Source organism: Oryza glaberrima, chromosome 9 (genome assembly GCF_000147395.1).
Source record: "Oryza glaberrima chromosome 9, OglaRS2, whole genome shotgun sequence".
Lineage (NCBI taxonomy): Eukaryota > Viridiplantae > Streptophyta > Magnoliopsida > Poales > Poaceae > Oryza > Oryza glaberrima.
Window position 1 is genome coordinate 18,223,595 of NC_068334.1, and position 19,007 is coordinate 18,242,601.

At 44.2% G+C, this 19,007-nt stretch overlaps 4 protein-coding genes across 4 annotated transcripts; 2 read left to right on the forward strand and 2 right to left on the reverse strand.

Moving 5' to 3' along the window:
• On the forward strand, positions 1-1,103 carry LOC127783537 (auxin-induced in root cultures protein 12-like). The gene has a single exon (XM_052310728.1). It carries the CDS (start codon positions 46-48, stop codon positions 835-837), a length of 792 nt encoding a protein of 263 aa, XP_052166688.1. The 5' UTR covers positions 1-45; the 3' UTR covers positions 838-1,103.
• Positions 1,104-2,954: 1,851 nt separating this feature from the next.
• On the forward strand, positions 2,955-4,991 carry LOC127783539 (60S ribosomal protein L32-1-like). The gene is made up of 4 exons (XM_052310729.1): positions 2,955-3,032; positions 3,131-3,220; positions 4,120-4,301; positions 4,651-4,991. The coding sequence occupies exons 2-4, from the start codon at positions 3,131-3,133 to the stop codon at positions 4,778-4,780; spliced, it is 402 nt and encodes a 133-aa protein (XP_052166689.1). The 5' UTR covers positions 2,955-3,032; the 3' UTR covers positions 4,781-4,991.
• A 5,216-nt stretch (positions 4,992-10,207) lies between these two features.
• On the reverse strand, positions 10,208-12,435 carry LOC127783881 (transcription factor BHLH089-like). The gene is made up of 8 exons (XM_052311026.1): positions 11,911-12,435; positions 11,603-11,818; positions 11,449-11,514; positions 11,286-11,354; positions 11,128-11,202; positions 10,848-11,042; positions 10,667-10,751; positions 10,208-10,581 (listed from the first exon to the last, which is right to left on the reverse strand). The coding sequence occupies exons 1-8, from the start codon at positions 12,274-12,276 to the stop codon at positions 10,541-10,543; spliced, it is 1,113 nt and encodes a 370-aa protein (XP_052166986.1). The 5' UTR covers positions 12,277-12,435; the 3' UTR covers positions 10,208-10,540.
• Positions 12,436-17,097: 4,662 nt separating this feature from the next.
• LOC127784470 (60S ribosomal protein L32-1-like) lies at positions 17,098-18,796 on the reverse strand. Its single transcript, XM_052311785.1, has 4 exons — positions 18,686-18,796; positions 18,492-18,581; positions 17,650-17,831; positions 17,098-17,523 (listed from the first exon to the last, which is right to left on the reverse strand). Exons 1-4 carry the CDS (start codon positions 18,794-18,796, stop codon positions 17,394-17,396), a joined length of 513 nt encoding a protein of 170 aa, XP_052167745.1. The 3' UTR covers positions 17,098-17,393.
• Positions 18,797-19,007: the final 211 nt, after the last annotated feature.

Below are 19,007 nucleotides of genomic sequence, written 5' to 3' on the forward strand. Positions count from 1 at the left end.
CTTCGAAAGAAGCCAAACTTGCCGGAGATCTCACGCCGGCCAAAAATGGCATCGTCGGCGACGCACCTGCGTGCCGTTCTCCTGGCCGTCGCGCTGCTGGTGGCCTCGCCGGCGGCGGCGGCGGCGAGCGTCTGCGAGGGCGAGAAGTTCCCGGCGGGGAGGAGCTACGCGACGTGCGCCGACCTGCCGGCGCTCGGCGCGACGCTGCACTGGACCTACGACGGCAAGGCGTCGACGCTGTCGCTGGCGTTCGTGGCCAAGCCGCCGGCGAGCGGCGGCGGCGGGTGGGTGTCGTGGGCGATCAACCCCACCGGCGACGGCATGAAGGGCGCGCAGGCGCTCGTCGCCTTCAAGGGCGGCGCCGGCGCCGCCGCCTACGTCGTGAACACGTACAACGTCACCGGGTACAAGCCGTTCCCCGCCGCGTCGACGCCCATCGCGTTCAACGCCACCGACCTCGCCGCCGACGAGAGCGCCGCCACCGGCAAGCTGCGGCTCTACGGCAAGCTGCAGCTGCCGCGCGGGATGGAGACGGTGAACCACATCTGGCAGGTCGGCTCCACGGTCACCGGCGGCGTGCCGATGAAGCACGCGTTCGCGCAGGAGAACCTGGACGCCAAGGGCAGGCTCTCGCTCGCCGGCCATGGCGCCGCCGTCGCGCAGGAGCCCGCGCCGGCGCCGGCGGCCGGAGGCCCGTCGTCCGCCGAGGCCGAGAACGCGGTGACGGCGGCGTCCCCCTCGCCGTCCGGCAAGAACGCGGCGGCGAACACGCACGCGCCGGCTCCGGCGGCGCTCGCCGCCGCCCTGGCATTGGCGGGTTTCTTGGCGTTCGTATGATCTTACGAAGCTAGACGACGTAGCCCGTAGGAAGCATTAGTTCTTGGTGATTAATTGTTTTTCTTCTCTTTTTTTTCTTTTGATTTTTTTTTTGTAATTTTGGTTTGAAATAAGAAAAGATCGTTATGTTGTTTGATCATCAAGTTACGCAGCATCGTAACTATTGTGTTAAGCAATTTAGTTTGATCCAATCTGGGACTGTGAGTGTGTGTGCTTATGTGTTTGTGTAGTGTTAATTACACATGGATGAGTTTGACTTGCGTAAGTAAAATTTTGCGTGAATATTCTGAAATCTGAATCATTTGATTGATCGATCCAATCTGAGAATAGTTAATCCCTTTTGGTAGATTCCAGGTCAGGAGATCGATACCGTTAACTGTTAACCTTACGTTAAACAAGGAAGCAAACCACGTGATGATCCCATTGTCAGATCGGTCCTCTGTTGCAGGTTCAGTTTAATGACCTCTCACTTTAGCATACTGTATGTTGCAGCTCGTATTCGTCTCTCCCTATGCTTAGTTAATCTCTAGGTTTAACGGCGAGGTTAATTAATTATTATTAGGGGCTGCTATATAACATAATCCCGTTTTCGAACGGGATGATCCCGAGTAGGTATCAGGTGTGATACCTATCAGGTATCAGACGATTCTACACACGTTTCAGGTGATACTTGCAAAGTATCATGTGATACTTATCAGGTATCATACGATTTCTACCACATATTGCGTGATACTCGCGAGGTATCATGTGATACCTGTAAGGTATCAAACGATTTCTACCACGTATCGCGTGATACTCGCGAGATATCATGTCAGGTATTAGACGATTTCTACTATGTATCGCGCGATACTTATGAGGTATCAGATGATACTTACGAGGTATCGGGTGATTCCTAGTAGATATAACTGTGCATCCCGTTGGGGGAGGAGCATCCCGATGCGCGGCCGGCCACCTGCAGCCGTCCCCTGTAGATGAGGACGGCGACGGCGGCGGCAGGGGACGGGCGTGGCGGCAGTGGCGAGGGACGGCGACGGCGGCGGTGGGTGCGGGCGCGGTGGCGGCGGTGGGGGATGGGGATGGCGGCGGCGGGGGACGGGCGCGGCTGTGGTGGGGGACGGGCGCGCGTTGATGGCTTCGGCCACGTCGCATGGGTGAGAATCGCGTTTGTGGAGGAGGAGCATCCCGTTGGGAAACGGTATCCCATCCCCTAGCATTCCCCTTATTTTATTTGTCCCCAAAAGTGCGTGTTGAGATTCGTGCCGGCACGCGCTCCTAGACCTCGTGAGCGTCGATGTTGTGATAGATCCGCGTACCGTCCATCCGCCGCAGCGTCGACAAGATCGCCGTCGCGATGCACGCCCGCCTGAGTTCGAGACGACGAACCCGCCGCCGCCCGCCGCTCACCGGCGCAGCCGGATCGATGCGGCGAACTGACCGCGACGGCCCACAAGCCCATGTTCTGACCATCACGCGGGCCAACAAGCCCATCTACTAAACCATCCAGCGGGCCACGATGTTTGATGAGTGCAATAAGTTCATTTTACGTCCCTCCTATCTTGCCCCTGGAAAATCGCCTCCCCATCTTTGAAAACCAATACAAATAAAGGGTTGGTTTGGTTTGTGGCCTAAATAGGCCTTACCAAATTTTGTCAGTACCAAATTTTGGCAAGTTTTGGCATGACTAATTTTGGTAAGGTAAAATTGTGTTTGGATTGAAGCCAAAATAGTCTAAGTTCACTATTGAAATGACCTATTTTTTTGGCATGCCAAAATTTAGCTTCAAACCAAATAGATACTAAACATTATTGAAATTGCCAAATATTGGTAAGCCTAATTTAGGCCTCAAACCAAACCAGCCCAAACTCTTTGGTGGTTTCAAAAGAGATCTCTAGCCATGTAATACAAATCCGCTTTTGAAACCATCCAAGGAGTCGATTTACACCGGTTTTCAAATACTTGGTTTTACGGTTGAAGGAGGTGACTCAACCGAAGGGCAAGAGGTAAAATAGACTTACTCCTTGGGGTGAGTTTCTGAGGCCCATCTGCGCGAGGTGGCAGTGGAGGCCCATGGCGGGGCCAGCCCACCGACTAGGGTTCTCGCGAGAGGCGATAAGAACCCCTCGCTCCCCCACCAGCCGCCGCTCCTTCTCCCCTCCCGCCGCCGCCGCCTCGCTTCGCCGCAGGAGTTTGCAAAGGTAACGTGCGTTCCGCCTCGCCGTCTCGCCGCCGGCGTGGTTCGTGGCCGCGTTCTCCTCCCCCTCGTATCCCTAACGCGTCTGTTTTTCGCGTGCAGATGGCGGTGCCGTTGCTGACGAAGAAGATCGTGAAGAAGCGGGTGAAGCAGTTCAAGAGGCCGCACAGCGACCGCTACATTGGCCTCAAGGTAGTCTCTCTCTCTCTCTCTCTCTCTCTCGCCGTTCTTCTCGCGCGGTGGCCCAGGATTCGTTAGCAGCAGAGACTTTGGAATCGGGATCTACTTCTTAGCGATGAATGTGGCTCTAGTTTTTGTTTTTTTCAGTCAAGAATGTCCTAATGGCGGTTATTAGCTTACGGTTAGGTTTAGTGTCTTTTACTTGCACAGCCTGGAATGCGCGCGCACACGATTAATGATCATCCTCCTATAGTTCATCATTTAGTGATTTAGGAATTAGGAATACGATATGCATGCTATAGTAGTTATAGTTGTCAGTTTGTCACCCGCGGTTAAGAGCAGACTAGTGATGTAGTGGTTGGAAATGGGTATAAATTGTGGTGATGAAGTGATACTGATTTTGGAACTGAGCATGCCTTGCTCTTGAAATTGAGAAGAATCGACCTGGTTTGCATTTGTGTAAACTAAAATTTACTGTATTAATGCTTAACTCTGCAGATGCTCTCTTGCTGTTACTATAACCTAGTCATTGGCAATAGTTATAGGCTTATAGCCTTATAGGAGAATGCCCTCTTAATTTTGAATGTAGATCAAATTATATTGAATATTGATACTGATTTGGAACCGAGTATAATGAACCATACTTTGGGGGTTGAAAATGTCTGTAGTCTGTACCAGATCAATCATCTAGGTAAAATCAAATTGTGCTATGCTGAAATGTGCTCTGCTCATGTTTACATCCACTTATGTTTTATATGGAATGTTCATCTTGAGGTGTGGATCACCTTTTGGTTAGCCCATAAGATGAAGTTTTTATATCGTTTTCAGTCTGCATCCTAGTCACGCCATGTATTGTCATTTTTTGTTTGTGTGGACACAAGGGCTCATTTTCATTTGCACTGTTTCTGTAGACAAGCTGGCGCAGGCCAAAGGGTATTGACTCTCGTGTCAGGAGAAAGTTCAAAGGATGCACCTTGATGCCCAACATTGGATATGGTTCTGACAAGAAGACAAGGCACTACCTTCCCAACAAGTTCAAGAAGTTTGTGGTGCACAATGTCTCTGAGCTGGAGCTGCTTATGATGCACAACAGGTAATTGACCTTGTTTATTTGTAGAACTTCGAGGGTGCCACACATTGAGAGTAATCATAGAACCTTTGATTGCAACAGTATTTATGTGTGTACTGCCCTATTAGGGTGGAGCCTCGAACAAAAATAGCACAGCAGCAATCATCTACTCAACCACAGTAACAAGTGTTCACATCTTAGATAGCTTAAATTATATTTTTCTAGCATTAGACGAGCGGTGTGTTGGGGGAGCCAATTGATAGCGGTTCCTGTTCTGCTGTCTAAACCAATACTAGCCGTCTATATTTAGGGATGTTGGGAAATACAATACTTGTGGTTAAGCCTTTTCTAATGCCTTATTTGCTGCAAACAGGACATACTGCGCTGAGATTGCTCACAACGTCTCCACCCGCAAGCGCAAGGAGATCGTCGAGCGCGCTGCGCAGCTGGACATCGTGGTCACCAACAAGCTTGCCAGGCTCCGCAGCCAGGAGGACGAGTGAAATTTTCTGCAGTTTTTCGTGCTTATGGCTGCATTGTTCGTAGGGCAGTGCCTTGGTACCTTAAAATTATCCATTTTGTGTTGCTGTTAGATTTGCCCGTATGGACATCATTTTGCTGTGAGTGACCTGTCTAGTTTTAGCAACAATGAGATAAAAAGACTTTCAGCTTTTCATCATCATAAACTTATGTGGTTTCTCTTGAGCGCTCCAAGTTTTCTAGATCCTGGAAACACTTGTTAGTTATTATTGTCCTCTCTTTTATGAGAATACAAGTAAATCAATCCATTATTATAGCATCAAATGAGTGCACGACTAAATCATTGTCATGTCAACTGCATATACAGTACATAACTTTGGAACTGTACATGGTTCGGACCCGAGTTATTAACAGCTGACGTACACGGCTCAACTCAAGAACACCAGGTCGTTTTTCATGAACCGTCACAGCAACCGAAGCAAAGCCACGGCAATGCTTGCACCCATTGGCATTGTGCTGTCTACCCAGGGACCATGCTGGAGGAGCTTGGAGCGTAGCGACAAGTGTACGCTCCCAAGTGTAGATGAGTTGATGGCCGTGATACTATCATACTCATTATGGTTCCCTAGGAATGCAAGGATTGTACACCAAAGGCCCCCTTAATCGCAGGATTGAGAAAACAGAGGAATAGGAATAACGTAGGAATTGAATGCCACACTTATTGGATTCCTATAGGATTTTGAAACACACTGTCGTCTGATTAGCACACAGGAAAAACATAGGAACCTTAGACACATGAAGAGGAAAACATGAGGTGAGACCTCATGCTTATTTTCCTCCAAACTTGCTCTAGTAAGTTTCATTCCATTGGAATTTCAAAGGAATTGATAGGAAACAATTATTTCCCATAGGAAAAAATCCTCTAGAATTCCTATGGTTTTTCCTTTGATTCAAAGGGGCCTGAATTAGCTTAATTCTTGTGAAATATATGCAATATTTCGTCTTTCCAAGCAATTCACTATACATCTGCTCCAACAAGGCAAATTAATACTTCTACGTCTCATAATAAGTTTATTTTTTTATTCCTCTAATTTATCCTAAAATAACTTCACTTTTAAGGAATCATTGTATCAGAGTTTGTGAATGTGGGTAATGATTGTATCGAGAGAGATAAAGTGATGAGTAATGCTTGTATTGTGATTTGATGAAATAGAGGTATTCTACCCTTTTTGGCATTGTATTAGTATGTGTGTGATGGGTGAAAAATGAACTTATTTTAGGGCGGAAGGAGTACTACCCCTTTCACAAGGCAAATTAAGCAACATTCCAACATTCCTCTACCTCCATCGATCCAAGTTATTACTATCACTGAAAAACACCGGTAGTATATATATGGTAATGGAGTCGTGAATGAGTTACTATTAATGTTTAAATTCTGATGTCCCGTGAGTTCGAGATACACGAGTGAGCGTGCTTTTACTATGATTTACTGAGGGTAGGAATCTGTTGTTAGTCTCTCTCTTTGATCGTGTGTTAGGGATGAGGTATTCGTGGGTCTTTATATGGCATCTTCCATGTAATTGAAAAAAGAAAATTAAAGCGATTAGCAGCTTCATTGATCCACCAAGTTATCATGATCAATCAAGAAAAAAAAGGCCACACCGGTTTGGAGGACGACGGAGAAGCTGACCACGTCGCCCAAGTCGACAGTTTCACGTGGATAAGATTGGTAGTAGCAGTCACCGCTAGCTCATCGTCGTCGTCATCGGTTTGCTTGCATCGCGGCCAGCCATGCACTCACCCATCCATGGCGACCCTCCCCTGCCCTAGTTGCTAATTAAGCGCCTAAACTAGGGCTTTTTGGGCTTGACGTAACAGTTTAGGACCCCCTACACATGGGCGCCCATGAGCTCAATCTGACCCCCTCATGAGTGGCGCATCTCGTGGACCAACCCAAATCCCACGCGACATCTCTCTCGCAAACCCTAACCCAACACCGTCGAGATGTACTCGATAGTGCAGTAATACGGGTACGTGGTTTTAATACAAGTACGCCGTCGAGATGTAGGAGTACTTGATAGTGCAGTAATATGGGTATGTGGTTTTAATACAAATTCTCGTGTTCAATTTTTAACATGCTTATAATTTGTTCTTAAAAAAAATTTGGAGTGACCTCTCTACCTACAAATCTTTTTTTTTTTCCTAACCCAAAGCCTTCTTGTGAGGAAGGTGAAATTTATTAACTGATGATATGATCCGAGTTACTGTCGGGGAGACGAGATCGATCGCCGAGATCGGCTCGATGGAGACGGCGAGGGGGAGAGGCAGCCGTCGCGTCGCCGTCTGAAACGATCATTCCATTTCTCGTAATCATTGCTCTTATCCACCGCGCTTTAATCTGATGTGTTCTTTTCTGAACTTTTAATTTTATTTAACTTGATTGAATTGTTTCGATAGAATTGAACGATAATTTTCATATGTTCTAATCTTTTTTTAAGTATATACTGTATATTTTTTTCAGGGAATGCGTACATCTATATGAATTTTATGATGGCTGCACGGATCGATCGATGGCATGATGTGATAGCTAGGCTTCATTGTATCGAGACTAGGCCATCCATCCGATCGGCTTCAGATCTCGCGCACAGTGATCGCATCATCACCAATCGGTTTGCTACAGTTTTGCTCAATGTGTTTGATTTATGGATCATATATATTCATATATAAATATATACACACACTCCTGGTTCATATATACGATAATACGATATCCGCATGGCTATGTGCATCACATGATATAGAGATCAGGATAATTTTAATTTTTTATTTCATTCGTATTAAAAACAATTATATGATAGCTGCCGCAACATTTGATCGAGGTCATCTTTTTCGGTCCAACTCATTCGCAGCCGAATTGAGGGAGATGTTAGGGGAAAAGAGGAGAAGACCACTGTTCATCGGTGCAAAAGAGTTTAATGTCAAAGGTGTAGAGGCCGGGTTTAATCTAATCCGTTATTTTAACAAAAGAGTTTAATGTGGAGCGAGAGAAGACCAAACACCCGGTCGTTTGGTTCACCACGCATTCGCCATGATTGCCAATTTGGTTAGGGTTTATTCATGAGCCACAGCAACATGGAAGGATCAAGGATGGATGAAACTTTGAAAGCTCAATGGATATACATGTATTTTTGGAGGGCTAATCACATGAATCGGCAAATTCGGCAGGCGATGGCGATGCTCACTGCATCCTGCCTCTCTTGCATCATGAGGTTCTGAAAATTGTGCGATGGCTTCACTAATTAATTAAGGGGATTATGGGCCTGTCAGGTTTGGTCAGCTTTGGTTATGGTGAGCAAATTGCGGTTGTTTGAGTTAATGAGTTGGCTCCCTGATGAACAGTATGTGCAGTGATGATCCCAAACAGTCTTGCAGATTGGAATGCAAATTGTTTGATAATTGATAGCTTTCTGATCAGAGTAAGCCTAATATCACCAAATGTGGTAGATGCAGACAGATATCAAGTGGAAAATGACCTGGCTTAAGTAGGCAGGTCTAGTTAGTGTGAGTGAACATGGTAAATTAGAGGTGATTATTAACAAGTGGAAGGTGACAGGAATTTTGTTTGGAACTGTACTAAGCTATGAGCTTTGAATGTGAGAACTGTCTGAAATTACAGCAACTTTCAGTGAGCTATTTGCTTATGCAAGCACAGGTTTTCAGGAAGATCACAAATTATTTTTATTGTTCTACAGAAACTGGACAACTGGCACTTTTGAGTATCACATCAAGGTATTCTTGTAAGAAAAGGACGACCTCAATCTTCAAGTCTTTGATACAGTAACAGTGTTACCATTATGTATTTCCAGTACTGATACTGCATAAGATCTTGTCATGAGCTGTATACCATCTAAGCTATCAATTTTCAACAGCCTGTCCATTGTTCAGAGAGGACAAAAATTTTACAATAGTAGTACAAAATTGAATGGATTTTCTCCAGGGGAGTAAGAAACGGGAGCTGACAGCGACAGGAAACCTAACTACAGAATCGGTAAAAACTTCATCAGTCTTTCCGAGTTACCTCTACAAATCAGGCACAAGAACAGGGAGACAGCAAAAGCCTGAATGCTGACACTACAAAACTACAAGAACAGGGAAATTTAGAAGAATGAACCCTTGCTCAAGTAAAAGGAGAATTACCAAGATTGAATGAATGGACAAAGAACTGACATCTTCTAGTTTCGTTTTGGTTCAGCATGGCTGGAGTAATCAGAAAAATGTGCAGTGAAATTTTGTCAGAAATGTGGGGGGATGATTCAGTTGCGGCATGGATGACGGCAGCTGCACAGTTGAGTACCACGAAATGAGATCCAGCAGGCAGCGAGGAAAAAAAGCGATGGCTAACCTGCCAAACTTGGGGGAAAACGACGGCCGTTTTGTTTGCCCGCAAATGAAGACATGAAAGATGATGAATCGATTGGAACCATTTTGGCTATGCGGATGAAATTGCGTTGTGAGCTGGCTGAAAAGGAAATGTGTTGGCTGTCCATGGTGACTAGCGAGATTAAAGAGTAAAGTGAACAAGCGGTCCTTAAACTTGTAGGGATGTGCCATCTAGGTCCCTAAACTCTCAAAAATGCATATCCAAATCCCAGAACTTGTTATAGTATGCCATCTAGGTCCCAAATCACCACAGCCCCATTAGAATCTTACGTGGTGCTTATATGGTATGCCACGTGGACATTTAAAAGTTTTCCTTTTCTTTTTCTTTTTTCTTCTCTTTTTTTTCCTTTCTTCTTCTTTCTCTGTGACCCGAGCAAAAGAAAGGGAAAAAAAGAAGAATGAGAAGAAAACAAAAAAAGAAAAAGAAAAGAAGAAAGAAAAAGACACATCACGTCCACGTGGCATGCTACATCAGCGCCACGTAGGATAGTAGAGAGGCTATGTCGATTTGGAACCTATAACACTTAGACAAGTTCTGGGACCCAAATCTGCATTTTGAGAGTTTAGGGATCTAGATGACACAACCCTACAATTTTAAGGACCACCTATGCACTTTACTCGAGATTAAACTTACTGTTATCTAATTGTGAGATTAAACTTTCTCCACCGATTGCAATCGAGATTTTTTATATATATAACTTGCAGTTTTGCAGTCTAACATCAGTGGAACTGCTTAAGTAATCATCTTATTGAGAAAAATTGCTCCAGTAATATTCATGGCTACTCAACTGCAACACATTAATCTTTCACCTTTCAATATAAGTTGAACAAAAGCCGTCTTTTTAGATGATTGGTGGATTAAAGCTTATGGATAATCTACTTGATTATGAGGATCATTAAAATATTAAATGTTTTTAGAAGTATGGAGCAAATAATCCGTGGTAATAATCTGAAAAGAACGGGGTCTTTGTGGGGGCACAAAATAAAGTGGAGCAGAAGCACTGCTGACATGTTGAAATAGCACATACCTTTTCATTTCAAGACAAAATCAACAGTACACTGTATCATGGCAATACCAGGCTATTACCAGCCGGCTCGTACATACTGGAAGAGAGATGGTGCTTGTAATATTTGCACCATATCTAGTACATAACCTACTATTTTGTAGATCATATTTGTCTCACAAATATGAGAAGAATCAAGTAGCCGTACATCCAGCATATGAAAAATGAATCAGTTCCCTCGGGCCTAAATTTCGAAGAACAGTTAGCTTAGAAGCTTCACTTTGCAACTGGTTTCATGCTTTCTATGTACAAAAATCATTGGCTGTTATCACTGATCATCTAGAACTCGATCTCTGTGTGATCTGCTGCTTGCAACTGACCTGTGTCAATTGATCCATACAGGCTATCAGTCTATCATACTGAACAAGGCATGCAATACAAGTGAACATAATCAATTACACGAACCATCGAAATTCGGTGCAGAAACCGCATCCTCCTGGCTTTGTTCGTCGTTATACTGGAAAGCATTATCCTCCCAGAGATCCCTTTGCTGAAAAGAAAACCAAAGGCAAACAGAGTTATCATCATATATGCATGTTAATACCATCTGTTCCGTAGATTGCAAGTTTTTTAAGGCAGCAATCACCTGCTTCTGAAAAGCATACTGTGTGCTCCCTGTGTGGGGTAGAGCTGTGTTTGCCAGATCTAGGCTACATTGGTTCTCCATGGCTCCCAGACCAAATGACTGGAAAAAATCTGCTTGGTCACAAAATGGAAAAGCTGTACCGGCACTTTCCAAAGGAAATACGGAATTCACCGAAGGGCCACAAGATTGGAACATCTGAATTTTACAAAGAAAAATCGCGTGTTAGGAGCATATTGCTAATGGACCCGAAGCACGCGAATTGGGATAACTCAAAGCTCACATCTTTCTGTAAGAGTGTAGATAGGTTGCCAAAGTCGAGCTGCGGATTCACGGTCGCGAGCTTCATGGACAGGAACTGAAATGGTACCAAATTGTTACTATCAGAGTTTTCATAATCTGACCAAGCAACATAACCAAATGTTTTGGCTGTGTCCTAACCTCGACCTGCTGCTGCAACGATTGCACGTAGTTTATGATCTCATCAAGCATGAGTGCCTTGCCAACCACCTAAAACAAGGATAATCTCTTCAAATTAGCCAACACATAGGGTACCAACTGAAACTTCGGCGCGACAGTTTATCGTTCAGGAATCTGATGATACCTTGTTGCATCCAGGCACCAGGTCCTGAAGCACTTTCATCCGCTGGCTAATCTTCTCTCTTCTAACCTATCAAACCACAAAGCACAGTGTGTGAATTTCCACTCAACCCCCAAATTTGACATGAATTTGTACAGATTTCAGTGTGCTTTGTTACCCTCTCTGCAAGGCTGTGGCTGTCAGTGGCCTGACCTCGCCGTGCCCGGACATGGACGTAGTCCTTGGGCGGCTCGGCGGCCGGCTTGGATGAGTTCTTCCCCTTTCCTTGCTTCTGCACTCTGTCTCCCACCGAGCCATCGCTGGCGGCTTCTTCCACCTTGGGATTCACCTCCGCTTTGCATTTCTTGGAGTCCGGCGCCTTCGCCTCTCCAACCTGCAAACCCAAAGAAGAAATGGAGCGGGACATGTTCAGCATCAAGATCAGTCACTCCATGGTGGAATTCGCTGTAGCTGAGCTCGACCCACCTCGCACGGGCTGCTGCCGCCGCCCACGACGGCGTCCTTGTCCTTCCCGGCGGCGGCGCTCGCCGGAGCTTTCCTCTTCCTGGCATTGTCGCCGCCGCCGCCGGTGGCGTGCGCCCACGCAGGGTCGGACACCGACGAGCCTTCCCTCGAGCAGCCGCCGCGCTCGGCGTTCCCCGCCGCAGGCAGCCCGAAGAGCCCAGCTCCGCCGCCGCCGCCGCCGCCGCACAACCTCGCCGCCCGCTCCGCGAAGCCGGGCCCGCCGCACAGCGTCTCCAAGAAAGCGCCACCGCCGCCGTCGAGCACACCGAGGTCGAGCCCCGCGGCGGCGGCGCTCATGAGAAGGCCGGCAACGTAGTCGCTGTCCATCGATCAAGAAACCAAAAGAAGAAGAAGAAAAAAAAAACACAAACCCGCAAGAATTGCGCGAGAAGCGAGGAGTGGAATTGGGAGAGAGGAGCTAGTCCAATGGAGGAGACGGTAGGTAGGTAGGGTGGTGGTGGTGGGGTGGGAGGATTATATAGACGGCGCGGCGGGGGACGGATGCTTGCGGCGGCGGGTTACCACCACCACCCCGCGTTTACCGCCCCTCCTCCCTCACCTCACTAGTCACTACACCACCTGTTGGCTGTTGGGTCAAAGGGCCTGTGTGAGAAAGATTAAAATTTTAAGAATCTCGCTTTTAGTTTATTTTCTAAATTCTACAACTACGAATTCACAGGATCTGGATAAAATTTTGAAATGTTTGGAGGGGAGCTGCAGCTACCAAAAGCTCCCCAAACAGTCTCAGATCCTTTACCTTCGAAGTCATCGTGCCTCTGCCAAATCCATGTGCAGTGTTAAAGTCACATGAGTTCAAAAGACATAGGGACTTTCAAGGTAGAGGATCCTGATTCTTTACCTAGGCATCTTAGGCTAGTTTACCATAGCTTCTCGCCATTGCAGTTTCTCTCCAAATTTTCATAGCTTCTCGCCGTTGCAGTTTCTCTCCAAATTTTTAGCTTTTCAAATAGTCTAATTTTTTATTAGATTTTTCTAAATATACAATAGCTATGGAATTAAAAATTTAAATTACTAGTTAAAAATAGAAAAGTCGGTATTTTTTTTATCATCACCAAACTGGTTACTTGCTAGCTGTTTCTAGTGTCATGTTTGCTTTAAATTATCCAGTGGATTATTGTTGTATAAATCATCTGCTTGATTATAGGTTTAATTTAAATATTAAAAGTAAACTTAATAATAGTTAAAACAATTTATCTAAATAATATGGTTAAGATAATTTTTAAAAATATTTTTTAAAAAGTATAGAATGAATAATTTGTTTTAATGATCCTGCTAATAATATGTCTAATGATGTCTAGCTCCTTCGAACAGGACCGTGTGTCGCTTTGTCTCAGTGCTTGAGCCTTGGCAACAAGCAAGCAAGCAAGCTGGAAGAAAGAAGGGTTTTTTGCTCGGCGACGCGGCGGCAATGCTCCGGGATTTTTGCTGTGATAACTGCTAACCGCTAGCTAACCATGCAGTGTTAAGGTCAGCTAACCTTGGTCGTCTGAATCCCATATCAAATGATTATTTTTATCCCTTCTAGATGATCGAGACTGTCTGAATTCTGAAACATACTCCTGAAAAACAGTCTGAATTTCATGAGCAAAGCGAAGAATTCTATAGCCTTCTGAATGAAGGTTCAGGTAGTCTTAAAAATAAATTTGTCTGAATTTCGTCAGACATGGGACTATTTGAATAGGATTTTAGCTTTTTCACTTCGGGTGTGTTTAGTTCACGTCAAAATTGGAAGTTTGGTTAAAATTAGAACGATATAATAGAAAAGTTGAAAGTTTATGTGATTAGAAAAGTTTTGATGTGATGGAAAAGTTGGAAGTTCGAAGAAAAAATTTGAAACTAAACAAAGCCTTCCTTGCTTTGAACAAAGTTGATTACTTACCGGTTTACACCCTGCTTTGATGAACTGAACACCCTACTGAAAACACTCCGAATTCCATGAGCAAAGGAGAGAGATCTAGCCTTCCGAATGAAAAGGTTCCGGTGCACCGAAAAGTCTGAATTTCGTCAGAAATGGGAAAATTTATATAGAGTTCTACCTTTTCACTTCCTTGCTCTGAACAAACCTGATTAGTTACAGTTTTATTTACACTCCACTGATGAGATTTCTACTCTCCAACCATACAAAGCTAAAAATCTAATCATTCATAGCTCCCATGCAGAGGCTCTCTTATCTGAACAGTACTAGGCTGCAGACAGCGACGGATCAATGCCCTGACAATTCAACACAAGAAGAAGGCCAAGCCAAACTTTGCCCCTGTGCTGTGCCATCTCCGGCGATGAACACGCATAAGTAAACAAAATTAAATTGGTCCCGTGATTGATCGTCAAACCTGTGCCTGCAAAATATTTAGTGCTTCCTTCCTGGACTACCACTGAAGATTTTGGAAGATTTCTCTAATTGTATATTAAAAAATGGGACCTGAAACATATGCAGAGAGAGGGTTAAAGTAGGTACAATAGCACATTATAAGCCGGCTATAAACATATTTTAAGGGCATCCTCGATATTTGTGGTGTAGTGTAACCTTAAAGTGAGTCATATGAATAGTGAGCCATTGTTATAGCCATACCCACAATGCTATGGTTAGAATTTAGCCACAAGATGACCCACATAGAATAGAAAAATAATTGTTTCATCTCTTGTTCATGAAGTGAATGAGAGAGAAAAAATATTTTCTTTTTGCTTGTGGTAGAACTTAAGCATAAGGTGCACCCTAAGCTAATGCTACTTTCCACAATGTATATAGCTCACTTTACAAGTGCAATCATTGCCTTAAGGTCACCTTTTTCATACATTGTGATTGCTCTAAAGAGATAAAGGAAGAGAGAGAAGAGTTGCGGGCTACATATTTGTAGCCAGCTGCAGTACAGACTCTAAGATGTAATGTGTGTATGACAGGTGTGACCAGATATTAATAGTATAGTAAGCAACTATTATATGAATTGGCTATTACATTGACTATAGATGATTTAAAGCTAGTAGTGGGCTATACTATTAAACTTGCTCTTAGCTGGATCTGCACAGACTGCAGTGCAGTGCAAGTTGATGTTCTACTAGAATTTTCTTAGAGAAAAATAAAATACTTAGAGGTATTATGCACCGTACATGTATGCATTGGTCTGTTTAAAGTATGTGCTCTCTTCCGAGAAATAAGCTATACTCCTAGTCTGGATGAATTTGGCTGGTACTCCCTCAGGTAAAACATTTCTGTTTTACCATGTATATGTACTATTTATCCGCAAAAGGAATTTCTAAATTTGACTGTAACTATTGTTCAGAACTTGTATGTTATGAGTATACGCAAATGATATAGCGAGGTTTGTGGTATCTAATATTATACTTGTGTTTTTTTTTAAAAAAAAGTTAAGTGGTAAAAGCTCTGACCATAGTTCGGTTACTTAGGACCTTGCATTTTCTTATGATTTAATCCCAAGAACTTACTGCATATACTCGTGGATGTTTACTTAAATTGAAGGTACCCTATAGTACCCTCCAAGAACCATAAAATTTGTACATCTCATAATTTAAAACCTTACTCAATACATTCCCCAAGAGTACTACTCTCTCTCTCTCTCTCTCTCTCTCTACAGAGGAGACAAGAGGGCACAGGAGCACTTACCAAGTAAACGAGAACATCTAGTACAGAGCGGAGTACCAAATGCAATGGATTTGCTCCCCTTCTCGCCAAGGAAATCTAAGACTTTTGTGGCAGCATGTATGTTCAGCTAATTGCATGCTTCTTACTCTAATTACATCACCCTCGATGCTGCTGCCTGCTGCTGCTGCAAAGTCACATGCATCGTTACTCTAATTCTATCAGTTAAGCAATCAAAGAAAATTAAATAAGATCATAGACCAGCTTGACCAGAAGCAGGAGTAGCTGAATTCACTGTCACCGGCACGGCCGGCTGTTCGCCGGAGTTGGTGTCGCCGACTCGCCGGCGCCGGCGCCGGTGCTAGAGGGTATAGTGGTTGGTGTCCGAGAGCCACCAGCTCAGCTGCAAATTGGACTGGTACCAGTAGGTGTCTTGGTGAAGCAACCATGGTACTATGATTAAACACGGTACTAATTACTGCATTAGGGTGCTTAATTATTCAGCAGTATTGACTAACTAACCGTGTAAAAGAATCCAATGGCTGCTGCTGTTCATGATTGTTTTTTTTTGTCCTAATCAAGTAGCCTTGCAAGGAGGTTGGGTTCAGTGCCTCAATAATTCCAGTTTCATCAGGGAAGGGTTAGGAGGAAATTATGGCCATCAATTGGGCAGCTTCTCTCATCTTTCCTGCAGGCCTTGCAAAATGCAGCTGCAAGTTGACAGGATCTTCTTCAGCAAATGGGCTCATTAGTATCATAACAGCAATGGGATGTTACTACCAAACTTGTGCCTTGCCATATAAAATTATGGTTTCTTCATCTGGTTTATTGCCCCTTAATTCTGTCATTGCTGTTGGTTTTAGAGGTTGTTGGATCTGAACCAACAGCTTAAAAGTTTGGTGGATCTGAACTAACAGAACAAGACTGCTAATTCTGAATTTCCAGGGCCAATGTGCATTTTTCTGTCAGAAATGAGGAGCAGACTGGACTGGAGTTAACAAAAAATTTGAGGTATTTGATGTCTTGTCAATGGTTACACGCTACTACTATTGGTTGAAGAGTTGAAAATCGGAGAAAGAAGAGAAACTTAGTTTACACGACTACACGAGTTCTGAATTGCCCGCTGCTGGAATAGATTACAGGTTCCAACAAATGAACTTTTCTTTGCAACACACTCTAACTGAAGTTATATTCTGTGAGAAGATGCAGGGCATGTTGTCTCAATTGCAAGCATGCTGAAGTGACATCATGGATATGCCAGTGTGGCAACCAGAAGGTGACTGTAAGCACAGCATGAATCACTTATATTAATCGATCAGCATGAAATGGAGCCAGAAAATTCAACAAGCATTGTCAAGGCTATCTGATATTAATGCATTAGATAAAAATCCCCAATCAATGCTGCTACAATGGGTGAAATTTCAGGTGACAATGCTTATCCCAATTTCCAATTGGCAGGCAGAAACATGAATCTGAACTTGAAAATCTTCTTCTCCAGTGCATAACAGTAACAAAACCGTCATAAATCTTAATTTGCGTCACTCTACATTGAGTCATGCTTTCAACAGCAAATAATTGCACAAGGAAAGAAAAGTGACAGGGCATTCATGGAAATATATTTTTCAACATTCATTAAACAACGACATTTCTTTCACGTCAAAATTGCTATACTCAAAATAGTAATATGGCAATCATACATTGCCAGAGTCACAAATAATTCCAGATAGCAAATTGCTCTCAGAATATTCGGATCCTGATGTAAACAAATACGTAGAACAATATTCATGATGTGCAAGTCTACTGCAGGCAAAAACCAAGTCCAAAATAACTACTCATCCTCCTGGCTGCGTAGCCTGGCAAGCTTGTTGGTGACGACAATGTCAAGCTGAGCAGCGCGCTCCACTATCTCCTTGCGTTTCTTCGTGGACACGTTATGAGCAATTTCAGCACAGTACATCCTGTTTGCAGAAAGACAAGTGTTAGCAAATAATACTTGATTGAGAAACTCAACAGAACACTGAACTTAGGAAATAGATGATGCTCCCGGAATCAACTGTTGTGATGAAGATCACAAAGTTGCATACCTGTTGTGCATCATAAGCAGCTCCAGCTCTGAGACGTTGTGCACCACAAACTTCTTGAACTTGTTGGGCAGGTAATGCCTGGTCTTCTTGTCCGAACCATATCCAATATTGGGCATCAATGTGCATCCCTTGAACTTCCTCCTGACACGTGAGTCAATACCCTTTGGTCTGCGCCAGCTTGTCTACACGTAACGGTAGAAGTAAACCATTACAAATCAGATTGCTGCTTCGGCAAACATAGCACGAAACATATTAAGAACAAAAAACACCAAAATATGATCCAAACCAAAACAGATAACTGGTTGTGTTGTGTCAATGATCAAGCGTACTGAATCTCTGTTACTTGCCTAGCAAATATTACTCCATATGACTTTTTGCGAAAAATATACAAACTAATTCAGTGATGCAATGAATTTAGTCGACAAGACAAAGCTGGTCTAAATGCTTATATATTGTGGCTCTATACACTCGTGACAGGCAAGGCATCCAACACCGACTACCTAGAACTCTACACAGCCAAAACTATATTGTAATTTCTTGCAAATATTATGAACTATTGTCGCAGTGCAATGTACTAATCCAGTGATTCATCCTGTTGCACACGAACGCTTTACACGCCTGAATGAAAGCGAAACACCGCGCATTACAGTTAATTGCAGAACTAAATCTACTGTGCAACAAGGCAAAACGATCCAGGGGCTTTTAATTATACGGAATAAGCAAAACAAAATTGGATCCACACGAATCAACCGGGAAAGCTATGGAATCCATCCAAGAACAGACCACATGGCTCTCTCATCACACAGCAACAAGCAACGGCGAGAGAGAGGGAGAGCTACTACCTTGAGGCCAATGTAGCGGTCGCTGTGCGGCCTCTTGAACTGCTTCACCCGCTTCTTCACGATCTTCTTCGTCAGCAATGGAACCGCCATCTGCACGCGAAACCCGTTTCCAAAGATGTGAGAACGACGACCACAGCCGGAAACCGGAAGCTTGGGGGGGTAGGAGGAGGATCTGTGACGACGAGAGGTTTCACCTTCGACCGGTCGGAGCAGCGGCGAGGTGGCGGCGGCGGCGGCGGCGTGGAGGAGTTCGGGAGGAGAGAAGGTTTTCTTATATCCAGGAACCCTAGAATGGTGGAGTCCATAGGCGCGCTGAGTTGTAATGGGCCGTCACGGCCGATAAGGCCCAACTAAGATTTTGAGTTCAGATTTCTGGCCCAGATTTTGCTGAGATTTGACATTGGGAAATGAGAATTCGAATTGAATTGATTTTCACCGAGATGAACGAGAGTGCGGTAGACTGAAGAAAATGCAAGCAAATCATAGCATTTTGTTTGCCTCCCTCTTCTGTGAACA

Coding starts and splice junctions, on each gene's coding strand:
- LOC127783537 (XM_052310728.1), top strand. CDS start 46: ATGGCATCGTCGGCGACGCACCTGCGTGCCGTTCTCCTGGCCGTCGCG.
- LOC127783881 (XM_052311026.1), bottom strand. CDS start 12,276: ATGGACAGCGACTACGTTGCCGGCCTTCTCATGAGCGCCGCCGCCGCG. Junction 11,515..11,602: donor GCCACAGCCTTGCAGAGAGG/GTAACAAAGCAC, acceptor GTGGTTTGATAG/GTTAGAAGAGAGAAGATTAG. Junction 10,752..10,847: donor AGTATGCTTTTCAGAAGCAG/GTGATTGCTGCC, acceptor TTTTCTTTTCAG/CAAAGGGATCTCTGGGAGGA.
- LOC127784470 (XM_052311785.1), bottom strand. CDS start 18,796: ATGGACTCCACCATTCTAGGGTTCCTGGATATAAGAAAACCTTCTCTC. Junction 18,582..18,685: donor GCTGCTCCGACCGGTCGAAG/GTGAAACCTCTC, acceptor TTTCGCGTGCAG/ATGGCGGTTCCATTGCTGAC. Junction 17,524..17,649: donor CTGCTTATGATGCACAACAG/GTATGCAACTTT, acceptor TTCTGCAAACAG/GATGTACTGTGCTGAAATTG.
- LOC127783539 (XM_052310729.1), top strand. CDS start 3,131: ATGGCGGTGCCGTTGCTGACGAAGAAGATCGTGAAGAAGCGGGTGAAG. Junction 3,221..4,119: donor ACCGCTACATTGGCCTCAAG/GTAGTCTCTCTC, acceptor CTGTTTCTGTAG/ACAAGCTGGCGCAGGCCAAA. Junction 4,302..4,650: donor CTGCTTATGATGCACAACAG/GTAATTGACCTT, acceptor TGCTGCAAACAG/GACATACTGCGCTGAGATTG.